Raw genomic sequence first — 20,208 nt, forward strand, 5'->3', positions numbered from 1 at the left:
TCTCCTTCCAAAACACTGTTTATTTACTCTTTGTATGTGTTGTTAAATACATCAAAATGGACATTGCAATACACTCTATGTAACTGAAACAGATCTCATCCAAAGTACATTCCTGCAGAATTAGTTTTCTTTCTGATATGAAGAAGTTTTACTTGTATTTTGTCTGCTCTGCTAAGTATAGTCGGGAATTACCTATTGTTACTTATTGACTAATCAAAAAACAAGAGTTGTCACTAATCAGTGCTCACAGTAACCACATGAGCATATATGCTCCAGAAAACAAAGTGCAAGAGGAAGCTGGAAGTGTACTAAATGTCAACTTAGGTAAGGCGCAGACAAACATGACAAAACTAAGTAGGGGATTTCCAATTAAAAATATTTTTCTGTTGATAAATGTCAGTATGTATATCATCCTTTTCTTGCTCAGCGTAATTCCTTACCAAAGGCATTCCAAGTATCTGCATGTACTTTTATACCTTCTCAAAACCAGACAACTCTTCCAATCAATTAGTAAATCTCAAACCACTTCATCTACAAAAATAAATTGCTGCTCGCTGAAATACACCCGAGAGATGGGCTCAAAGCTGTAATAACGGACTAAAACGCTATTTTCTGCTATAATTACAGTTTCAATTCCAAAACTACAGATGCCGAAAAGTATTTTTGTGTTGCCATTCAAATTCTAATCCCCAAACTTTCCTAGTTTTTCTGCAAATCAGCATCAAGTAAGAACATGTACCTACAGATAGTTTCTAAAGAAAAATGAAAAAATGTGTTTTATAACAGACTACAGTTTCATTGAGAGAAAAAACACAGCTATTTCTTGCTTCCGCAAAAAGCAGCTTTCTTTTTACCAGTGGCATCTTCATAGCTGAATTTTTTTGTTTTAAAGCTGTGATTTCATTTTAAGGAATGATTTTACAAAATCTCTCGTTTTATAACACAGCATAAATGCTTCACGAACAACATACCTTCACATTCTACTTCAGCCCCTCCTGTGCTAAGTGATCGCCACTTCTCTTTGGCACGAGCCAGGCAAATATCGTACAGTTCTGGAAAAGGAAAAACAGAGAACATCAAGTCCACTATTTGTACGCACTTGTTCCCACTATCAGGTACTAACTACCAATGCTGTCCCAGTCATTACAAGTACAGTATTTCTACCACAGTGGCTGAATTTCTAAGTAGGTTATGGTTCTAAAAGACGTGTTCCACTGACCTATAACTGAAGATTAAGTGATAAGGAAAGGCAATCTAGGCACAAGTTGCATTTCATGTTCAAGGATTTGCTTCTCTTACAGAGCACTGGGGTTCAAAATTATAGTCTGAATGGGTAGAAATCTAGAAAATTCCATGTAAGAACTACACCCAAGGTAACTAAGCCCAGCACAGAAACACAGCACAATACAGCAGGAATACAGGCAGCCTACCACACTCCCATGTTGGAATGAATCACACATTAGTCTTTCAGAGCTGTGTTTTCCTGTACTCTGAAGTAGCACACTATTTCTATTTTCACAAACACGCACAAAAGTACAAATTTTCCCAGAGTCTTTAAATCTCTCACAAACCTAATGTGTTGCTCTAAAAGAAAGGAAACATGCTGTATGCATACTCACAGGTATTCCAATATTAACAACTCTTAAATCTAAAAAATAAAAAAATTCTGACCATCTCCATCTAACAAGGAAAGACGGTGACAGCAATCATCAGAAACAATTCACAGCAGCACTCCTAGAGCAGTTACAAGACTAAAAGACACTATTTTTTAAAAAAACACATCAAAGCACCACAAAGCATAGCTAGATAACATCTTCTCAACGCTCACACCTCATGTTCTGATACATCATAATAAACACAAGACTGTCCCCTTGCTCTTTGTCTTTGTAAGACGATGCAGACAAAACAGTCTCACCGTGGGTGATGTTTAATTCGTTGCCAATTGCCAAGCTCCAGACTTTGCCTCTCACACTCGGAGGGATGCCCTGCCACCAGAGCTCTCGAACTTTACGGGAACAGCACCTGTTCAAAATAAAACAGATTATTCTAAGAAATACTTAATTGCCAGTTGAATTGCGAATGTGTCCTCCTACCACTGCTGAAGGGATCCAAACCAAAACGAACATCAACAGGCCGAGAAGTGAAACATGGTTTGTGTATACCCATCCTTCAGTACTACTTTGCTTTGAACTGTAAAGGAAAGCTTAACTTTCTTCCAAGATAATGGTTTATTCTGACAGCAGCTCTGCAATCACAATATCTGTAATCTGCAACCACACTTAACCAGGCAAAAATCATAGGAACAGAAATAAACAAATGAAATTGAAATTCACACCTATGTCACTGCCTATGCTGAAGACTGGGAAGACTTAAATCTCCATGTAAAATTAAACACAGAAACAATTTACAGAAGCCTACCCTCTCTGCTCTGTCATCACCCTGCTGTGCACGTGCAATATGCAGTTTCCCACCCAGCTGTGCAGCTCTAACCCTCCAGAAAAATGCATGAAGATGTAACAAGTACCAACTTTTAGGTGGGAGCATGAAAGACATTTTAACAAAAGACAGGCTTTGAAACAGCTGCAGCTGATGCTCAGCGATCTGAGAGCTCAGGAGGAAGAACCAAATACCACCCAAGCACCAATGAAAGTTTGTGGTGGTGACAAAAACCACCACAATGTACTTATCTAAAAGCAGATTCTGAATTAAATGTAGAATAGTGAATACATTGGGGGACTTCGGGATTTATAAACCAATATAGGAAAAGGTGTCCTTATTTTAATAGCAGCTGTAACAAATGCACCTTCAAATGCTAAAGGCAGACATGTAAATCTGTGATTTCCTTATACTGAATTTATTACTTCAGTTCTCCAGAAATGCATTTTCCAACAAATTCCATCCATATTTTTAACATATATTCTCATGACAACTGAATTCCATGATTAGGCAAATTGCAATTGTAGCGCTGTGGAGGCTTACATGCTGTGGTGGTTACATTCACTGGGGGGAGGCTGTTTTTTTTTAAGATTACTAGTGAAGTCCATGAAAAACCAGACAGTGAAAGCAGCTTATCAATTGTCTGTGCTGTTCTTTGCAGGAAATATTTTAGCACTCCGCATTTTTTTAAAAAATAACTTTTTCCCTACTTCTCTTTTCCATCACTTGATTACCCCAGCAGGTAAAGCACTCCGTAATTAAAGAGCCTACATGATACCATAGACACATTTCAGTCTGCACCTGATATTATAACATCAACAATATTATGTTCTGTGATTTTACATTCTTCACCACAGATTACTTCAGTGTTTCACAAGTTCTAAATACTCTGAACCTCCACTAAAGACAAATAACAACAGCATAACTTCCAGCAACCTTGTAGAAATAACATGTCGTTCATTTTCTCTGCAAATGTCCAAAAGTGACTTTCAAACAAAAGTTTCCAAGACCACTTAAAATTATACTTGCTAACTTTGTAACTTATCTTCAGGACACAGACTCGGCAATTGTAATTAAAACTCAGTATAACATACTGTCTTACATAGTTTCCCAGTTGGGCAAGATTTCATTGTTCCAAGTTAAAACAGCATTGCCGATGCTGTCTTCCAGTTTACACCGTTCTTCCAGTTGTTTCTTTCTCCTCTGGGCTTCTTTAAGCTCTGCAGAAAAGCAATTTCCCTTTTAAGTTAATAAAAACAGAAACCAAGTATTCATAGTTAGCTATTCATGGCTATATGCCCATATAAAAGCACACTATATTCACCTAAATACACAGCGGACTGTTCAAATTCTAAAGATTTCCCAGTCATACAGCAAGCTGAGCAGTGAGGCCAAATGTGAATAAAGAAAAAAGTGGAACGAACTATGCATAAGGTTCATTTCTGATGGATGGCGCAAAGGGAGTCAGATAATATACTGCTCCTTTCACCCTTCAAATCTAACCACATAAGTACCTTTGAATTAGCATCTCTGACAGCCAACAGCCCCACCTGGTAGGACAGGTCAGAGCACTTCCCAGTAAAGCCCCACCCCTTGTTTTATAGCAGACTCAAAAAGACTGGCCAATATAATACAGATTTTGTATTTTGTTTTCATCACTCTTATGTGTTGGTCTTTGTAAATCATGAATTATATATACTGTCAGGAAATCAAAAAAGCCACATTTTTGATGCTACTTAGCGCATGCTTAATCTACACGTCATACATCACAAGTATATATATATACCAGAAACATCCAGTTCCTTAAAAAGAAAACCGTTTTCAAGATCTGTTTAAACATATTTTACATTTTCGCATCATTGCTCAGTATTTCTTCTTGAATCATCAACTACTGTTTTTTCTACAGGCAAATTTGCTAGACATGCAATTTAACAAATGCAGGCAGACGCTCTTTATAGCAGCAAAGTGGAAATACAGGATGTGCGTGCACACACACAACGTTCACCACACAGGAAGGTTCTGACCTGGCGAGGAAATTAACTGAAGGACAGCAGTACCGTGAACAAGGTTTTTGGAAGGAACACACACAACCTGATGGGTCCACTTTAAAGCCCAAGGGAAGTTGTGCCTGAGCAGAACCACACCAACCACCTCCTAATATTTTCAGCTGTGATACGAGCTCTTTGCAAGTCTGCCTAAATACAGGCTTACACACTTAAATAAAGGGTGTTTACACTCTCTGAGTTCCTGACCTCTACACATCACTCTGCAAAGCTGTTGCTCTGGAGTGGCTTTTGGGAAAAGGGGCTTGTCAGGATATTTATCCAGGCAGAATGGCATACTCCAGTCCAGTGAAGACAGCACAAGGGCCTGGCCCATTGCCTAAACTAAGCATCAGCCCATTTATCCCAAACCATCTGCTCTACGTGCAAAGAAAGAACAGAGAAGCCCCTTTTGACTACTACACATTAAGTGCGGTACTAACACAGGAGTCACATGAAATTAGAACTTCACTGCTAGCTGCATGATGTTCAAAACCACGAGAGGATACTTTTATTAATATGTGAACTGCAGAAAGCAAGTCTTGTGTTCATATCACCTTTCCACTGTTTCATATGGCTCAGAGGTCTGGCCATCTGGAAAAAAAAGAATTTCCAGTAGCTCTCACTGGACACAAAACTTCTATGAGTCCAAATTTCCTATTATTGCAATGTTTTTTATTAGAAAAGTCAGATGGTCAAAAATGTCAGCAGAAGAAAACCACAACTCTCAGCTCCACCTGACGTGCACAGTACAGTGCTGCTGAGATCCTTCTGTGAACAATGCCACAGAGAAGTGATTAGCAAAACCTTGGGAAAGCTGTAAATTTTAAGTGGGAGATAGATTAACAAATAAACATAACTACATTAATTTTCCTATGTGGAAAATTATGTATTTATGTACTAGAGCCTCAACAGGTTGTTCCCAACATGAAACTATCAAATATACCGTAGTTATCTACATAAGTCTAGTCTTCACTAATTCGACTGATAATCTATTTCAATATATTAATAACTTTTTAAACACACAAACAGATGCCACTCAATTATTTAAGTATTGCAAATTAAAAAATTATTTTCTGCTGGATTCTTGGATTGTTTCCTTTTTTAGCTTGGCATCGGGCTTTTAAATTCAACTACCATCACCCCTCTCTCTTCTCTGGATTGATTCTTCTCGAGAGGAGGTACAGGTCCCTCATGGCACAGAGCAGCAGACTGACACAAGTATATTTCAGGGTCAGAAACACCCCTTAAACTTTAAATTTCTCCTCTGAAGATAAGAAATTCCATCACCTCTTTTTTTTGCTTGAACCACCATTTCTTCGTACTGTTGTCTGTGTTTCTGAGCTTCTTCAGCTGGTTTTGCAGGAAGGTTCCTTAAATTTAAAAAATAATAATAATCAGTCTTTGAAGTTGGCAAGCCTGTCTAAAGAAAATTCTACACACTTCTAAAAGAAAAGCATATACTGCTTCTTGTCAAAATATGTGATCAAAGAATAGAGCAATGGATCCTTGGAAAGATTTTTTTCCCCAGAGTCAGCAGAAGAGACGGAAAGAACACTGACCAGCTACGACTACGTTTATATACAAAATATGCTGAGTAATTTCCTTATGCTTGGCAATCTCAGCATTTTTATTATTGAACCAACTGAACCCACAGGTTGATCTTCATAAATAAAGAGAATATACTGGTATATACCAAGCTGGTAGGTTTTGATTTAAACTGATTTCTACAGATAAGATGCAAGACCATATTCTCTCTTACCACACACCTCATTTAAGAGTTACATTCACAATATTTCCCCACACAGTAAGGACTCAATACATCAGCTTCCTTTTCCCCTTCGCTCTCTGAGACCCCATTTCTATTTTAAAGGCTTAACTCCTCCCCCTCGCTTCTACAGCAACAAGTGGCACTGGAGTCATCCTCTATATTCTCCATTTATCAACACTAGCACAGCCTTTTTGATCAGTGACTAAAGCCTGAACTGGTAACATATTTGCCATACAAGTACACATGCTCCTATCTCAGACCACATTAACTTTAAGCTAATCATATTTGTAATTAACATAACCACTATGTATCTCACACAACTACAGGATCACCAAAACATCAACACAGGAAACAACTAAGTATTCCGCTCTTCTGTATGACAGAACACTGTATTGTATTCCTGGGACAGTTTATATCTTTGGTTAATAACAAAGATATGCAAAAATTCACTGTCACGTTCCTGTAGGGTGTCACACATCAGGCAGCTGCTACCCATCAACGTAAGTCACAACTACTGGTAGCATCCTTTACTATTTACATAATCATATTATCTGTAAAGTATGCATAGCCAGGTGATACATGCCTATGAATATTTTTAAAAATCAAAATTGTGACAAGAACAAGTGGATTTTCACATTACTGTCATTGTTAGCCATGGTTCTTTCACAGTTCCATTTATGTAAATTCACCAGCATCTTATTTAAATCCATGTCTTCAGAAATGGTGTAAGTTAGGGAAAGTTCGGAAAGGAAAAAACAGATGAAACAACCAAGTTCTGTTAACTTAAATTCCACCACTTAAATGATTTGTCCTGTCTCACATACACATGAGATGGTGTTTACTATCTATTAAGATTCAACTAACACTTTTTCCAGTTAAAGCTGGAGTCATTATGGAATATTTATTGGGTTTTTTTTCTATACGGTTTTACCCTAACCCTACAAGTGAAAAAAATTCTCACTACATTTTTCATACAGAAGTTTTAAATATTTTTGTCATAGGAAATTTAGAAAAAAAAAAAAAAACTTAAAGCCTAATAGGTTAAAAAAAGTGTACGGTAACTGCAAGTAAACAATTTTAAAAGATTATGTAGAAAGATTCGTCAGAGGACAGCACTGTTGTCCAGAGCACTTTTCCCTACAAGACAAAAGAAATGAAGATTCATTGTCTAGAATCTTAAAAAGTACCTTTTGTGCTGGGAGTTCCTCAGTCTATCAACAGTAGAAAAATGAAAAAGCAAAATCTGAATGTTATCCTCTAACATATCACTAACTCAGTCCAAACTCTGTACTTCTCAGACCATCTCACATAAAAAATTATTTTTAATAGACACGTTTTAAATACAACAAATAAGCTAGTATGCATCGCTTGCAGCTGCATACAATAAAACCTGCTATAACAAATAATCACTCTTCCATTGCTCTAGATGTCCCAAGAACTCTTGTGACAGTCTACCAGTCAAGTAAAAAACTGTTCTAAACATGAGCATTCTTCATCCAGACTTGTTGATGAAAATACAGACTTACGTCAGTTCATTACAGCAATGCACAGCTCTATTAAAAATGCAGATGCCATGCCTGTAAAGCTGAGTACCATTCATAAATGGACTAAATATGACTTTGTGTGCTTCAGGAGCAAACCACGGCAGAACAGTTGCCAGTAAATCGCTATGGAGTTCATCTGTGTATGCAAGAATCTCCTTACAGTAACTGCATGAAACAACTTAGCAAGTACTGGACAACCTCTAAAATGCAATGCTGAACCCACTGCAGAACAATCATTATGTTGTTCCATTATTTATGAAAGTGTGGTCTTTCTCTGTGTAAACAGGACACTGTATCCTTGCTTCTCAATTTCTTCAGCATGTACCAGCTTTACTTCTATGCTTATGTTCTCTCAGAGAAAATAAAAACCCCTTATTCATGTTTAGAAGTTAGAATTACTCAAATCTAGAGCTCCGCTCTCCTAATTGCCTCCTTTCATACAAATCTGTTGCTTTTATTATAAAATAAGGGTACTTTTGTTTGAATATTTTTTTTCTCATAATCAGCACACTTTCATATTCACTAGCCTGAAAAAGAAAAAATCTATTTTAAATTTTAAATTATCTGTTTAAGCTAAGAGTAATCAAATACACATGGTAAGAAAAGCTTTGCTCGTCTAATTTTAAAGGCACCTTCACTGTGGTATTTCCCAAAACTTACGCTGGTCTGTCCTCTAGAATGAGCGCTGTAGTGGAGAGGGGTTCGAAATCAAGATTCTTCCTCACATTCTGTTTAGGAGAGAGTGGTCTGTGAGCTCGTCCAGTTTTTTCTTCATATTCCTAGAGAAACAAAAGACAGGGCAGGTTGCAAGAGTCAAGAACACCAACATGATGCACATAAAAATTTAAACAGGGCCTACAAAATTCTTCAAGATAGTGCTTTCACATCTCTGCCCAACTGCAGTCCACTTAAAGCTTTTCAACAAGAGCAGCCTCAGAACTGAAAACAATTTATGTTCAGCAGTGAGATTTGATGTTTTTTCCATTCCTTCTGTTTGTAGCAACATCTAAAGTTCCTCTGACTGGCAGCCTGATTTTACAAAGTACTGCTAAGAATGAGCTTACAAACAGCGCATACTATCTGAGGTATAAACTAAGACCTATTTAAAATATTATTGTTTTCATTTACATGGTTTTGAAATTGAAGCCAAAACCAACCATAAGCTCCTTATCTTAATATCGCATGGTAAGATTTCTCCAACTTGAGTTATTTTAAGATGCAACCTTTCAAGGACTGATGGGGGAGGTTAAAATCACGGTTAGACAGAAACCCCACACTTGTTATGATGCCTTGAAGTATGACAATCCCAAAGCCTAACGGAGCACAAGCTACTGTGTTTGTAATATAGACACTGACACAGCAGAGCAAGACGAATGAAGAGACACCAACATGACTGAGGTCTGAAGCAAGTGACACACAAGGAAAGGTGAGAGAACTGGGCTTGTTCAGCCTTTGGAGGACGAGGCTGCGCTGGATCTTCGGCAGGCAGCATGAATGGGACAGTGAAGGCTGAGCATGAGTCTCTGAGGAGCTTGTGTAAAGAACATGAAGACAACAGGCACAAACTGCTACAAGGAGAATTCTGCTCTTAGGGGAAAAAAAAAAAAAGGAAAAACAACAACAAACAAACACTAGGAAGGCAGTCAAACACTGGGACAAGTTTCCCGAGATGTGGTGGAACCTCTGTCCTTGAAGGCATTCAAAACGCAAGTGGATGAACCCTGAGACTCAGAGGTCCTTTCACCCTTAGTTACTGTATCACTATGATCTACATTAGAAGACTTGGCATTACATGTACCATGCTATTATTATTTTTCCCACAAACATCATTTTGAAAGAAAATGTATCAAAAACATAACCTAGTGGGATAAAACAAACCTTACACAACTCCCATCTACTCCAATGCTTGAAATACTAGAGCAAACATTAAGTATTAAAAAACAAGGACAGTCAAACAGTCCTACAGAAAAAAAAATAATCCATATTATATATACTTCTACAATCTACTTCATAATGAATTTTGTCACTATCCAAACCCACCTGTTCTCATGTGTAGTTTGTTTATGCAATTTCTATTAAAATAAAAGAAACAACACTGTGAGAACTAATCATTATAAATGAGAACTACGAACAGTGTTCCAGCCATGGATGTTATCCCGTTAGCACAAACAGCTCCTCAAATGGTTCTGATTTCTTTCTCTCCACCTAACCTGTCAATCAGGTCAAAACTTCCTTGGGCAACAGATCCAACCTTTCCAACACAATCAGAACAGCCTGGATCATTCAGAAACTAAAACAGGCTCCCTACCACTTCCAGAAAGGTCTTCTCCTCCAATCCCACCTTCGAAAAAAAGGGGATAGATGAAAAATATACAGAAATGCCAAGCAACACAGCTGTGGTTTTCTACTCTGTCATACAATTCAATTCTAGTTCACGCTAGGTTTTGTGGGACCCACAGGGGCAGGTCTCCAAAGCTCCTGGGACACAGAAAAACCCTCCTTTTCCTTGTGTGCTAACTGGGCACTGCCTCAATGATCAATCCTGTGATGCCTGCATTGCTGTGACAGGAAACATTGTCACGAATTGGGAATGTCTGGCTCATTAATACCAGTTAATGCTGCTATGCATGACATCAGTTTGAAAACAAGGAAAAGAACCAAGAAAAACGCATTTCAACTACTGAATAACACTTAGCTCTGTTTAATAAAGGGATAGTGCTCATGCTGACAAAGATGTTCACTAAAAAAACTCCATTGAGAAAATAAGGAAAGAAAAATAGTGTGGGCAGGAATGAGGCTAATGGTTTTTCTTTTTCCCAGTTTCAATGAGGAGACCGACTTTTTTATTAGCTATTTTTCACAAATTAACACAGTCAAATATTAACTTCCATTGCTGCTTCAACAGACAAAGCGAACTTCGTCCCTAAATCTAATGTTTTTACTCCTTTGAGAGACTGCTGGTGAATGAAAAACCATCCAGCATCCAACTGCCAATATGCAGAAATCCTCATATATTGATCTCCCTGAAGCATCACAGAACTTGACATTAAAAGACATGTACCCAATGCTTACCACAGTAGAAGTTCCAGAAAAGCTGCTTAATTTTGGCTATGAAAATTATTTTCTGGGCCTTCTTTCACTGAAAGTCAACTGGTGAGCAAATTCGCTTTTGGAAGATGAGAAAAATTGTACACACCCGGCTGCAATGGGGATGTTATTCCTTACAGTAGGATTATCTTGGAAAGCTCATTTGGCCAAGCATAACGTTTTCCAGACCAGCACTACAGATGAATATCATTCTTCCAAGAATTTCTTGGTTAAGGAATGTTTTATTTTCAAATACGGATGGCTAGTTACAGTACTGGCATATTAGTACAGTTACTGAAACACCTTAAAGAGCAAAAGCCCACCCTGTATCTCAGCAAGTATTCACTGACGTGTTCCACTCAGCACTATCCTACAGTAAAGAAGCCAGAGCAGCACAAAAATGGGAGTGGCACATTTTATCCGATTACAAGTATGAGTCTTTTGTAGTAATATCACCCTTTTCAGCAGTAGCCAAAAAAACAGAATAAAAATGTCTGCTGGTGACAGTTGTTATCCACAAGGCTGTTTTTTAATAAGGGAAAAACAAACAAACAGAAAAACCCAACAACAATAAAACCACACTCCACCCCCCAAAAAACCCTAAGAAAAAGCCACCAAAATTCACAGATGACAAAAGCTCATGAAAATGATATTTTATTCCAGTAAGAAAAAAATGCAGTTTGAACAGAGTACAATGTACGATACAGCAGTGAAGGAGAATGAAGCCTCCACAAACTCATGTTAAGGAGTATGTGCTGACTGAGCAAGTGGAAGTATTTGCACATCCAGGCATACTGCAATAGGCTGAACCACACAATAGCTCATTTTAAGCTTTTTTTTTTTTTAATCCACACTCAATTCTCTTACAGGTACAAATAATTCTATACTGTGATTAGGGGTTTCTAACCTGATATGGTTGCAAGTTAATTTTACGATCAATTTAGGATAAGCTGATCGTTTACAATTTAAAATACATTCTTATCACTGAGATCACTTAGGCTGTCTTCCAGGTTTCTGTCTTAAGCTATTCAGCATTCAGCCACAACAGCTGAACGAGGGTTTGAAGATGTTCTATGATAGTGTGCTGCAGATCAAAGCACGGATTTAAAAAACCCAAAGCAAACAAACACAAAACTCCACAGAAGCACACACCCCCGAAACCAAGTTTAATTGTAGGTGGAACCTGACAGCTTTGCAGTTGAGATGCAAAAAGCTCAAGCTGTGGTGACCCCCCCGTAGTTCTTAAAGAGACGCTAATCTGCAAAGGGATCCTAAGCCATCTTTAAGGAGAAACACAAATAACCCACCAGAAAGCAGGGCAGGTGCCACAAGACCAGGGCACCGCGCAGGAGGCGGCTGTGTGACTCCACACACCCACCGAGAACCGGGCACAACCGAACCTGCAACACACCGACTGCTCTACCAAGGTCATCTCGTCTTGGCCCTGTTTATTTGGAGGTAACCACCTTCCGAGGTAGCCGAAGGTGAAATATTCCTGCCGGGTGACAGAGCGGCAGGCGCCAGAGGGCTCCAGGGCCGGTAGCTCCGCTCGGGACGGAGGCGGCGGGGCCGGCACAGCTGTCGGTTCCACCAGCGGCCCCGGCGGGAGCAGCCCCAGCCCGGGGGGCCGCTCCAAACCACCGCCTCCCACGGCGGGGTCCTGCCGCCCCGCCCGCCTCACACAAAGGGAGCCCCTTCCCGGGAAGGGATTTGCTACCAGACCCGGCAAGGCGAGTTAGGAGGAGACAAGGCCAGTTTTACCGATAAGCTTTAGAGTCCGCACCTACTCATCCCGTCTTCCCGAACCCAAGCGCCCAGCAGCCGCCCGTCCTGTCCTGCCCGCCGGCACGGCTGCCCGCACCCAGCTGCCCCTCACTCACCATGAAAGCTGCGGCCTGTCACAGGCGGCGGCCCCGGAGCCCCATGCCCGCCCCGCACCGCGGGCCTGGCTCCCGCCGCGGCGCCGCCCGGGCCCGCACGGCCTCGCGGGCCGCCCGCCCCGACCCTGCCCGGGCCGCCCACCGCGGCGCCTCCGCCCGCCCCGCCCCGCCAGCCTCCGTAATCACCCGCGGAGCCGGCGCAGCCGATCGGTTCTCTCCGCCTCGGCCAGCGCTGCCTGAGTACGCACGGCGCGCCCGGTGGCGGCGGTACCGACCCCCGGACAGCCCGGCCCGGCCCTGCGGCCACGGGCGGCGGTACCGACCCCCGGACAGCCCGTCACAGCCCGGCGGTACCGACCCCCGGACAGCCCGGCCCGGCGGCCACGGGCGGCGGTACCGACCCCCGGACAGCCCCTCACAGCCCTGCGGGCGCGGCAGCCACGGCTCAGCCGCGCTCAAACCAGTCCAGAGGGAACAGCAGCGGTGTCACGCTGAAATATCCCCGTAAGCATCTTCTCAGCGCAACTCCCACCCTGTCCTCTCCAGACAGCGCTAAAACATGAGATACACAGATCTTTCTTCCACAGTTCAGACAAATTCCACATCACATCTCGTTAAATATTTTGCCCTAATCTAGATGAATTAGGTTTGCCACTTTTCCTTTGTCCAGAACCCCCAAATCTAACTCAGGGGAGGTAGCCAATTTGCTGTGGCACCATCTTTAGCAGACCCACATTTTAACCTGTTCATCCATTCATCAGCAGCCGTTAGTTGTCCTTTCCTCAGGACTTCACAGTACTTTGTCTCACTGACTGCAGTTTGCAGCTGCCAGGCTGCCTTGCTCAAGGCCTGATCTTGAACCACAAGACGAGCAGCAAAGATGGACTCGAAAATAACCAAAGTCACCTCAGCATTCTGCATTCAAGAGGTGGCTTTGCAAGAGCTGAGATAACTTATTTTCTCAAAATTTCTAACTGTTGCATTAACTAATGTGTTCAACCCACGACTTCTCATCTAATTCACAGATGAAGCGATATTATACCAAATGAGGAAGAGCTCACTGTTTAAAAGTATCTTGGCTTCATTCCCACCATCACCAATTAATTACAGACATCTGCCATCCAAGCATCTAGTGTCAGAGCACTAATAATTACCACGATGGCAAGTCAATATAGTTCATGGAAAGCACTCCAGCCTCCACTGATAACGCTTTTCCTCATAACTTATCTGAAATAGTAAATTATCGCACATATTAAAATACATTTATGTAAAATTATCGTTACTAACACAAAAAACACCTTCAGATCATGAGGAAGAGCAACCTTAGGTAGACAATAGTAACCCTGTGGTAAATCTCTGTGGTTTCACAAGGTGAAAACAAAAGGAAACTGCAGCTCTTCTGGATGTAGGAAATAGTCGTGTATCGATTCACATAAAGAAGAGCTCAAACAACTAATTCTGCAAAACACTGATTTGGAGAGTGATTTCTGGTGACATGGGAAGATCTGCAACTCAAGCCGTACCCAGCCACACATTACACAGACAGTAACAGTCACTATTTTTAGGCTGCTGCAATTATAAGAGCACCTGAGGCTACCTGAACAATCTACGCACATGCTTTAATTACGTATTTTTTCCACTGGAATCCTCACCTCAATTCAGCATACAACATAGGAACTGGACCGGGATTGCACAAGCAAACTGAAAATTGTTTTTTCCTGTTTTTTGAGTCTCACTGCTACCTACATTTTACTTCAATGTTCCCTTCCGTTGCTTTATAGTTTTCCAACTGCATGTCCATCTGCAACCTCTTGCCTTTTCTTTATAAAGTGGTTTACCAGATAAACTTAGGTTGCTACACGCTCAACACTTCAGTGCCCTCCCCTGCCCTTCTGGTTCCTCACACCAATTTTTTGTATTACTTTACGTAGTTGTGTGAGTGCACAGCACACTAGATTGGGGAAATGATACTGCTAAAAGTAGCACCTTTGGTTTTGCTGGATTAGTGTGGTTACTCTGGCAATGCCTGCTGTGGGGCAATGTGAATGTGGAAGTAAATGGAAGGAAAAGGAGCAAGCAGCAGGACTGTTCTTTCAGAAATGTAATTGAAACTGGCAACTGTCAAATTATGAGAATATCCTTCAAAACTGAACAGAAAGGGAATACAAACTGCTGAACTCAGATATTAAACTTAAAAACATATATGGAGGCTTTTTTAAACTCCAAAACCAATACAGAACTATTCTGAAATCTGTTTAGTTTATTAGTTACTGATCTGACAACCTGAGAAATCAGAGTTGTGCACTCAACCTGCACTCTTTGCCAAAGTGATCTGGCAAATTCTATAGTTAATTAACAGTTCAAGATCCATCGGCCCTACTTGCTTTACCCATATATACATAATATATATATATATAATATATATATTTTCTGCTCTGGTGTATATAGGACACCAGAGCAGAAAATAGCAATGTGATGACACAACTTGACTGAAATAACTATGTGCGTGAGGTTTTATCTTCCACCAGGACAACCTTCTTGTCTTTAGTAGCACAGTATTCTTCCGTTCCATACTTAACAAACTAGGAACGCTTAAGCAATGTAACGGTAAAAGACTACATCCAGTTCAGATGAGGAAAACCCCACGCTACCTGTTTCTAGGCATCAAGTAATCTGAAATTTCCCTCTTTTGCCCTGAAAAGTATCTACTTTTCTCTTCTGATTAGAGGTGAGACAGAACTTGGGCTTGCAACTTTGGTCCCGCACAATCACACTGAAGCAAAAAGAATAAAACAACACACATCTTCAAAACGGTTAACAGCAGAGAGAGACGTAGAAGCCACAACCTCTGCTTTGAAGCCCTATGCTCCAGCCACTGGATTAAAGAAATTACATATCTGTATTTTATACAATTGTATTTTGAGCAATGAAGGCACCAAATTAAGGAACATTTAAAACCTAATACTAGATAAGGTCAAGCAAGGTAGGTCTTCCAAGAAAGAATAACAGTTTGCTGTTTTGGAGTCTGCCATGTAACACGCTACCTATCAGATGGTTCTCACCCTCAGGGTTCATGTTTCATTTGTGCTATATGTTAATAATTTAAGTGCTTTTTGGTTCATGTAGAGTGACACGCTTTATTTTTTAAAAAGGAAGCTAGAATAGTTTCCTATATTGGAAGCACTCTGAGACAAAGCGTACCTCTGAACCGTGTGGCTTACAAACAGCTCTTTATTGTAACCAGCATATTGCTACCAGTGACTCCAGCATGAGTCACAGTCACAAAAAAACTCCCTGCTGCTTAGAACACTGAAAAGGATGTAATTTAATCGGCATATACAAACATGTGCACAGTTTCCCTATATACTGATAGTATCTGATACACTGCAGTACCAAACAAGTGGAAACATCTACAAGAAAGGCTTCCAGCACAGCAAGCATCTGATAAGCGCTTGAGCAAGAGAATATGAGCTAAATGTTGTGGGGTTTTTTTTACGAACATCTGCCAGAATAAAATACTATCAACATCTGCTTTCAGCATATCCCTTAAATGTCACTTTCAGAGACCAGGGTAACACTGGATGTGAGCTTCACATATAAACAATTTTACATAAACTGTATGTCCGCTCACTGATCTGTCCACCTCACCCTTCCAAATCATCTCTCAGCAGCTTTTTCTTCTGACATTTCACATCAGTGCTGATGTTACAGAAGAAAACTTATCTTTCCAATCTCTTCTCAAATGAGCTGTCCCACTCATCCTGACACAGAAATACAAGCACTCTCCATGTCACGTCAGCTGCTGAAATGGCCAACGCACCAGGTAAACTCTGCGATATAGAAACGGAGTCACAGGAATATGGCATTTTATCTTCCAAATTCTCAAATCAGTTGCAAATATGACCTCGAATACTCGCAGTCTTCAAGACAGCATACAAGCCACCCAGGAATGCCATCTACTTTGCAATGCACAGCAACTCGTAGCGTTATGCTGTTTACAATCACAGCAGCACCCAGTTACTATTTTTCTTTGCAAACAGCTGTCTTATAGGTAAGTATGTGCAGGCTTGTATTTAGCTACATGACTTCAGTATGTACACCAAACTAGTGTGAGAAAAGGTACTTCACGTGATACTTTAAACCATATTCCATAGCGAAAAAACTAAAATAAAAGCTTTAAAACTGGAAAGGGTTGGGGGGAACCCCCTCACTTTCGAAAAATACTTTGTAGCTTGCCTGATACTCAAAGCCTATTATTTCCTATTAGCTTAATGTTTGTAACATATTCTGTGCTTTCACATGTTCATAACATAAGGGAAGAAATTCCAAGAGCATCAAAAGCAGCACTGTGACAGCTAGACTCTGTTAGATTATAACACCCGGGTGAGTCTCATTACATTCTTTTATTATTAAAATACTCAAGAACAATCCTTTTGCCATAGTATTAAATTACCCTTTCATTTACTGTGGATAGAAGCTTGCTTTATCTGTTTAAATATGATAGTAGATGTGTTTGAGGCAGGTAATTTTCAAGTCAGGACAACTGTAACACACTCTTTGTAGAGTAATACAGCCAACTGGAATTGCTGAATAATCTGTTTACTACATTTCTTGCTATTTGAGAAAAAGAGATGTTTTCGAACTTCAGTTACAAAACAGATTTCCTTTCTTATTTTTATTTATGAAAAAAATAGATGCCTTTTGTAAATTATTATGATAAAAAATATTTATAAGTGGATGAGAAGGAAAGACGTGAGATAGCAGTGCATTAAGACAACTTGCAAGTTTAGGGTTATAATTCTTAAGTGGTAAAATAAGAGTTACACCTTTATTTCTAGAGACCGCAACAAGAATAAGCATAGGTTAGTTTTAGAGTAACCACAGTAACTATGTCTTCTTGCACTGCAAATGAGCTTTTGTTTCTTTATTCTTAGAAAAAAAAAAAAAAGAACTCGGGCACACCAAAACAGATTGAAAACCTGCGTTTTTGATGGCTGACAAGTAGAAATGAACCCAGAGGAGGAAAAAAACAGGAAATGACTCATTAACACCCCTGGACTTCTACTGCAGAACAGAAAAAATGCACTAGACAGTTTAATACCTAGAACGCTTTAAACTGTGAATGAACTCTACACATAAACAGCCCCCTCGCCATTAGTCAGAACAATTTAACCAGTGATCTATCCAAAGTAAAGTCAGTATGAGCAGAAGACAATGCTTTATCCAAAATCATAGAGATCTAGATCCTTTCAGAATCTACAGCCAGCTTGAACCAACCACTTCCCCTTCACAAGGCCCCGAATGGATCATCTGAACACAGCACAGCGTGTGCTTAAAGCAAATGCTTACCAAAGCTCGTTGTTTTCAGACAACGGCCACCCCCTCAGCAGAGGGCCAGGGGAAGCGGAACATGTGGTGGCACGGCCATGCTGCTGCTCATGGACCTGCACCAGAACCTCCACACAGCAGCAGACGCTGGACTTTTCTCTTTGTCTTTTTCCTGGATAGAACACACTGCTCTCAGCTCCTATCACTGTCTGCCTGAAGCATGACTTGTAGTAATTTCTTTCAGTAATTCTTGCTGGATGCTGCTGCTCTGCAACTCATTTCCACCTAATAGATTTGAACAAAACACTAGATGTCGAGTAAAGTGATTTTTTTAATCAACTGGGGTAATAGCTTAATGGAAAACAAAATCAAGTGAAGATTGACTTGAATGATAACTGATCCAAATCAACTTACACAGGTTTTTCATTGAGTACTATTAAAAACTTAACCATTCATCCCACAAAAAAGGATTGCCTATGAGCCAAGCAATGTATTTAGCTCTTTCGAGAGTTCATTTTCACCATATCACATGCTGCAGAGTAAGCTTAAGTACAATTGAATTTAACTGACTGGAATGCTGAACCCACATATAGTCATGATCTAATTATTACAGAAAAACATAATTGGTAGATCATATTGATTCATTTCCTGTTAGTGCATCACTCCTAAAAGAAAGCCTGTTGTGTCTCCATCTGAAGACAGCCCAGTTGGGAAATGTTATCATTGGTACCAAAAAATAAATGAGACTTTTCCATCTCCCCCCTTTCCTCAAAAGAGACAAATACAGGAATGACTGCGGGGGGGGAGGGGGGAGCCGATTAAAAAAACCCCCTAAAACAGTCTGAAATCTTTTTCAGTTTGGAAAAGTGAAAACCTCTAGGTTAAAACTCATAATTACTTTTTATTATTAAGGAACCACCATTAGGAATTCTAAATATTCTGATATGGAATGTCAGCAAACAAAATAATATAATATTTAGACCTGAATTTTTGAGTTAAGATTGTTATTGAAAGGCCTCAACTGTTACATATGCTGAATTTTACTGGTATCAAAACTCAAGGAAAATGAATATACCCCATTGTGCTCTTACTGGAATTTATACAGTTGAAGTTAAATTGAGCAGTCTTCATAGGGTCACAGCACATTTGGAAGGGGAAAAAAAATATGCACTGATTTAAAAAAATGGATTTTCACATTACAGGAAAAAAAAAAAAAAAGGAAGATAAATACACCATAAAGTATTTTAATTTAAGCTGCTCCTTTGGGGAAGATAGCTATAATGCATCTGCAGGATATACCTAAAATCTGACTTTCCTCTATACACACTAGTACACAAGATCTTGACTGGGCAGTTGCAAATAAGTTCTGTGAAGACTGATCACATGAGAGGAGACAACCAAAGGATACGCCGAGAACAATATTAACTCTTCTTGAATTTTTAAAGGAATTTCTTTTTTCAAGAGCACTCACTAACAAAACCACTGAAAGGAATAAAAAAGGAAAAGTTGCAAACACACGGTATTTACACCTGTTGTTCCTGCCAATCCTGAAAAGAATTCCTGAAAGCAACAGTGGCTGCAGAACCTAGCTCAGCTCTACAGCCTATCCAGAAGGGAAGATAATTTAACTTCAGTTACTACTCTCCGTGAAGTACTGTCATCTGACTTCCAATGCATTTTCACACATCAATTACAAAAGCAACTGGCGTAACCAGTTCTATTTAAGCAGGATTCCTGAAGATAATTGATACAAAAAAGTAACCATGCAAACCTCCACTGCAAATGTACTTGTAGCTTCTCAGACGAGTTCCTTCTGCTGACAGCTTTTAAGCTTTACAACATTTAACTGGATAAAAACTGCATAAAACCTCTTGGTGATCACGCAAGCAGCCCAACCTTAGCGTATGCCAATACTGATTCTTTATTGTGTATCCTGTCAGCAGTAAAAGCCGGCCAAACACCAACTTAGCCAGAGTGACTTTAATCCCATATTGTTAAAACAGAGTATGATGCTTACACATACCAGTTGAACAAGTGAGTGCTGTTAAAAGTTTTTATAGGACTTGAGAAAAGGTTTATGTGCTCGAAAACCTGTTTGACCATTCTTTTGGTGGGAGGTC

General features: G+C 40.0%; 1 protein-coding gene across 3 annotated transcripts in view; it reads right to left on the minus strand.

The window, feature by feature from the left end:
- Window positions 1-20,208, minus strand: part of TBC1D14 (TBC1 domain family member 14) — a 67,950-nt gene that overhangs the window by 20,848 nt on the left and 26,894 nt on the right. Inside the window, exons 1-6 of one of the 3 annotated variants that reach the window (XM_071808556.1) lie at window positions 12,947-12,967; window positions 8,454-8,572; window positions 5,769-5,851; window positions 3,539-3,656; window positions 1,916-2,022; window positions 972-1,052 (exon numbers count right to left, since the gene is read on the minus strand). In XM_071808556.1, coding sequence (XP_071664657.1) covers window positions 972-1,052; window positions 1,916-2,022; window positions 3,539-3,656; window positions 5,769-5,793 — 331 coding nt within the window. In that variant the 5' untranslated portion in view covers window positions 5,794-5,851; window positions 8,454-8,572; window positions 12,947-12,967. Of the gene's footprint in view, window positions 1-971; window positions 1,053-1,915; window positions 2,023-3,538; window positions 3,657-5,768; window positions 5,852-8,453; window positions 8,573-12,760; window positions 12,899-12,946; window positions 12,968-20,208 lie in introns of those variants that run through there. The other 2 variants (XM_065836329.2, XM_065836327.2) reach the window with 2 other exon arrangements.

The sequence above is a fragment of the Patagioenas fasciata genome, chromosome 4, assembly GCF_037038585.1.
Source record: "Patagioenas fasciata isolate bPatFas1 chromosome 4, bPatFas1.hap1, whole genome shotgun sequence".
NCBI classification, from domain to species: domain Eukaryota; kingdom Metazoa; phylum Chordata; class Aves; order Columbiformes; family Columbidae; genus Patagioenas; species Patagioenas fasciata.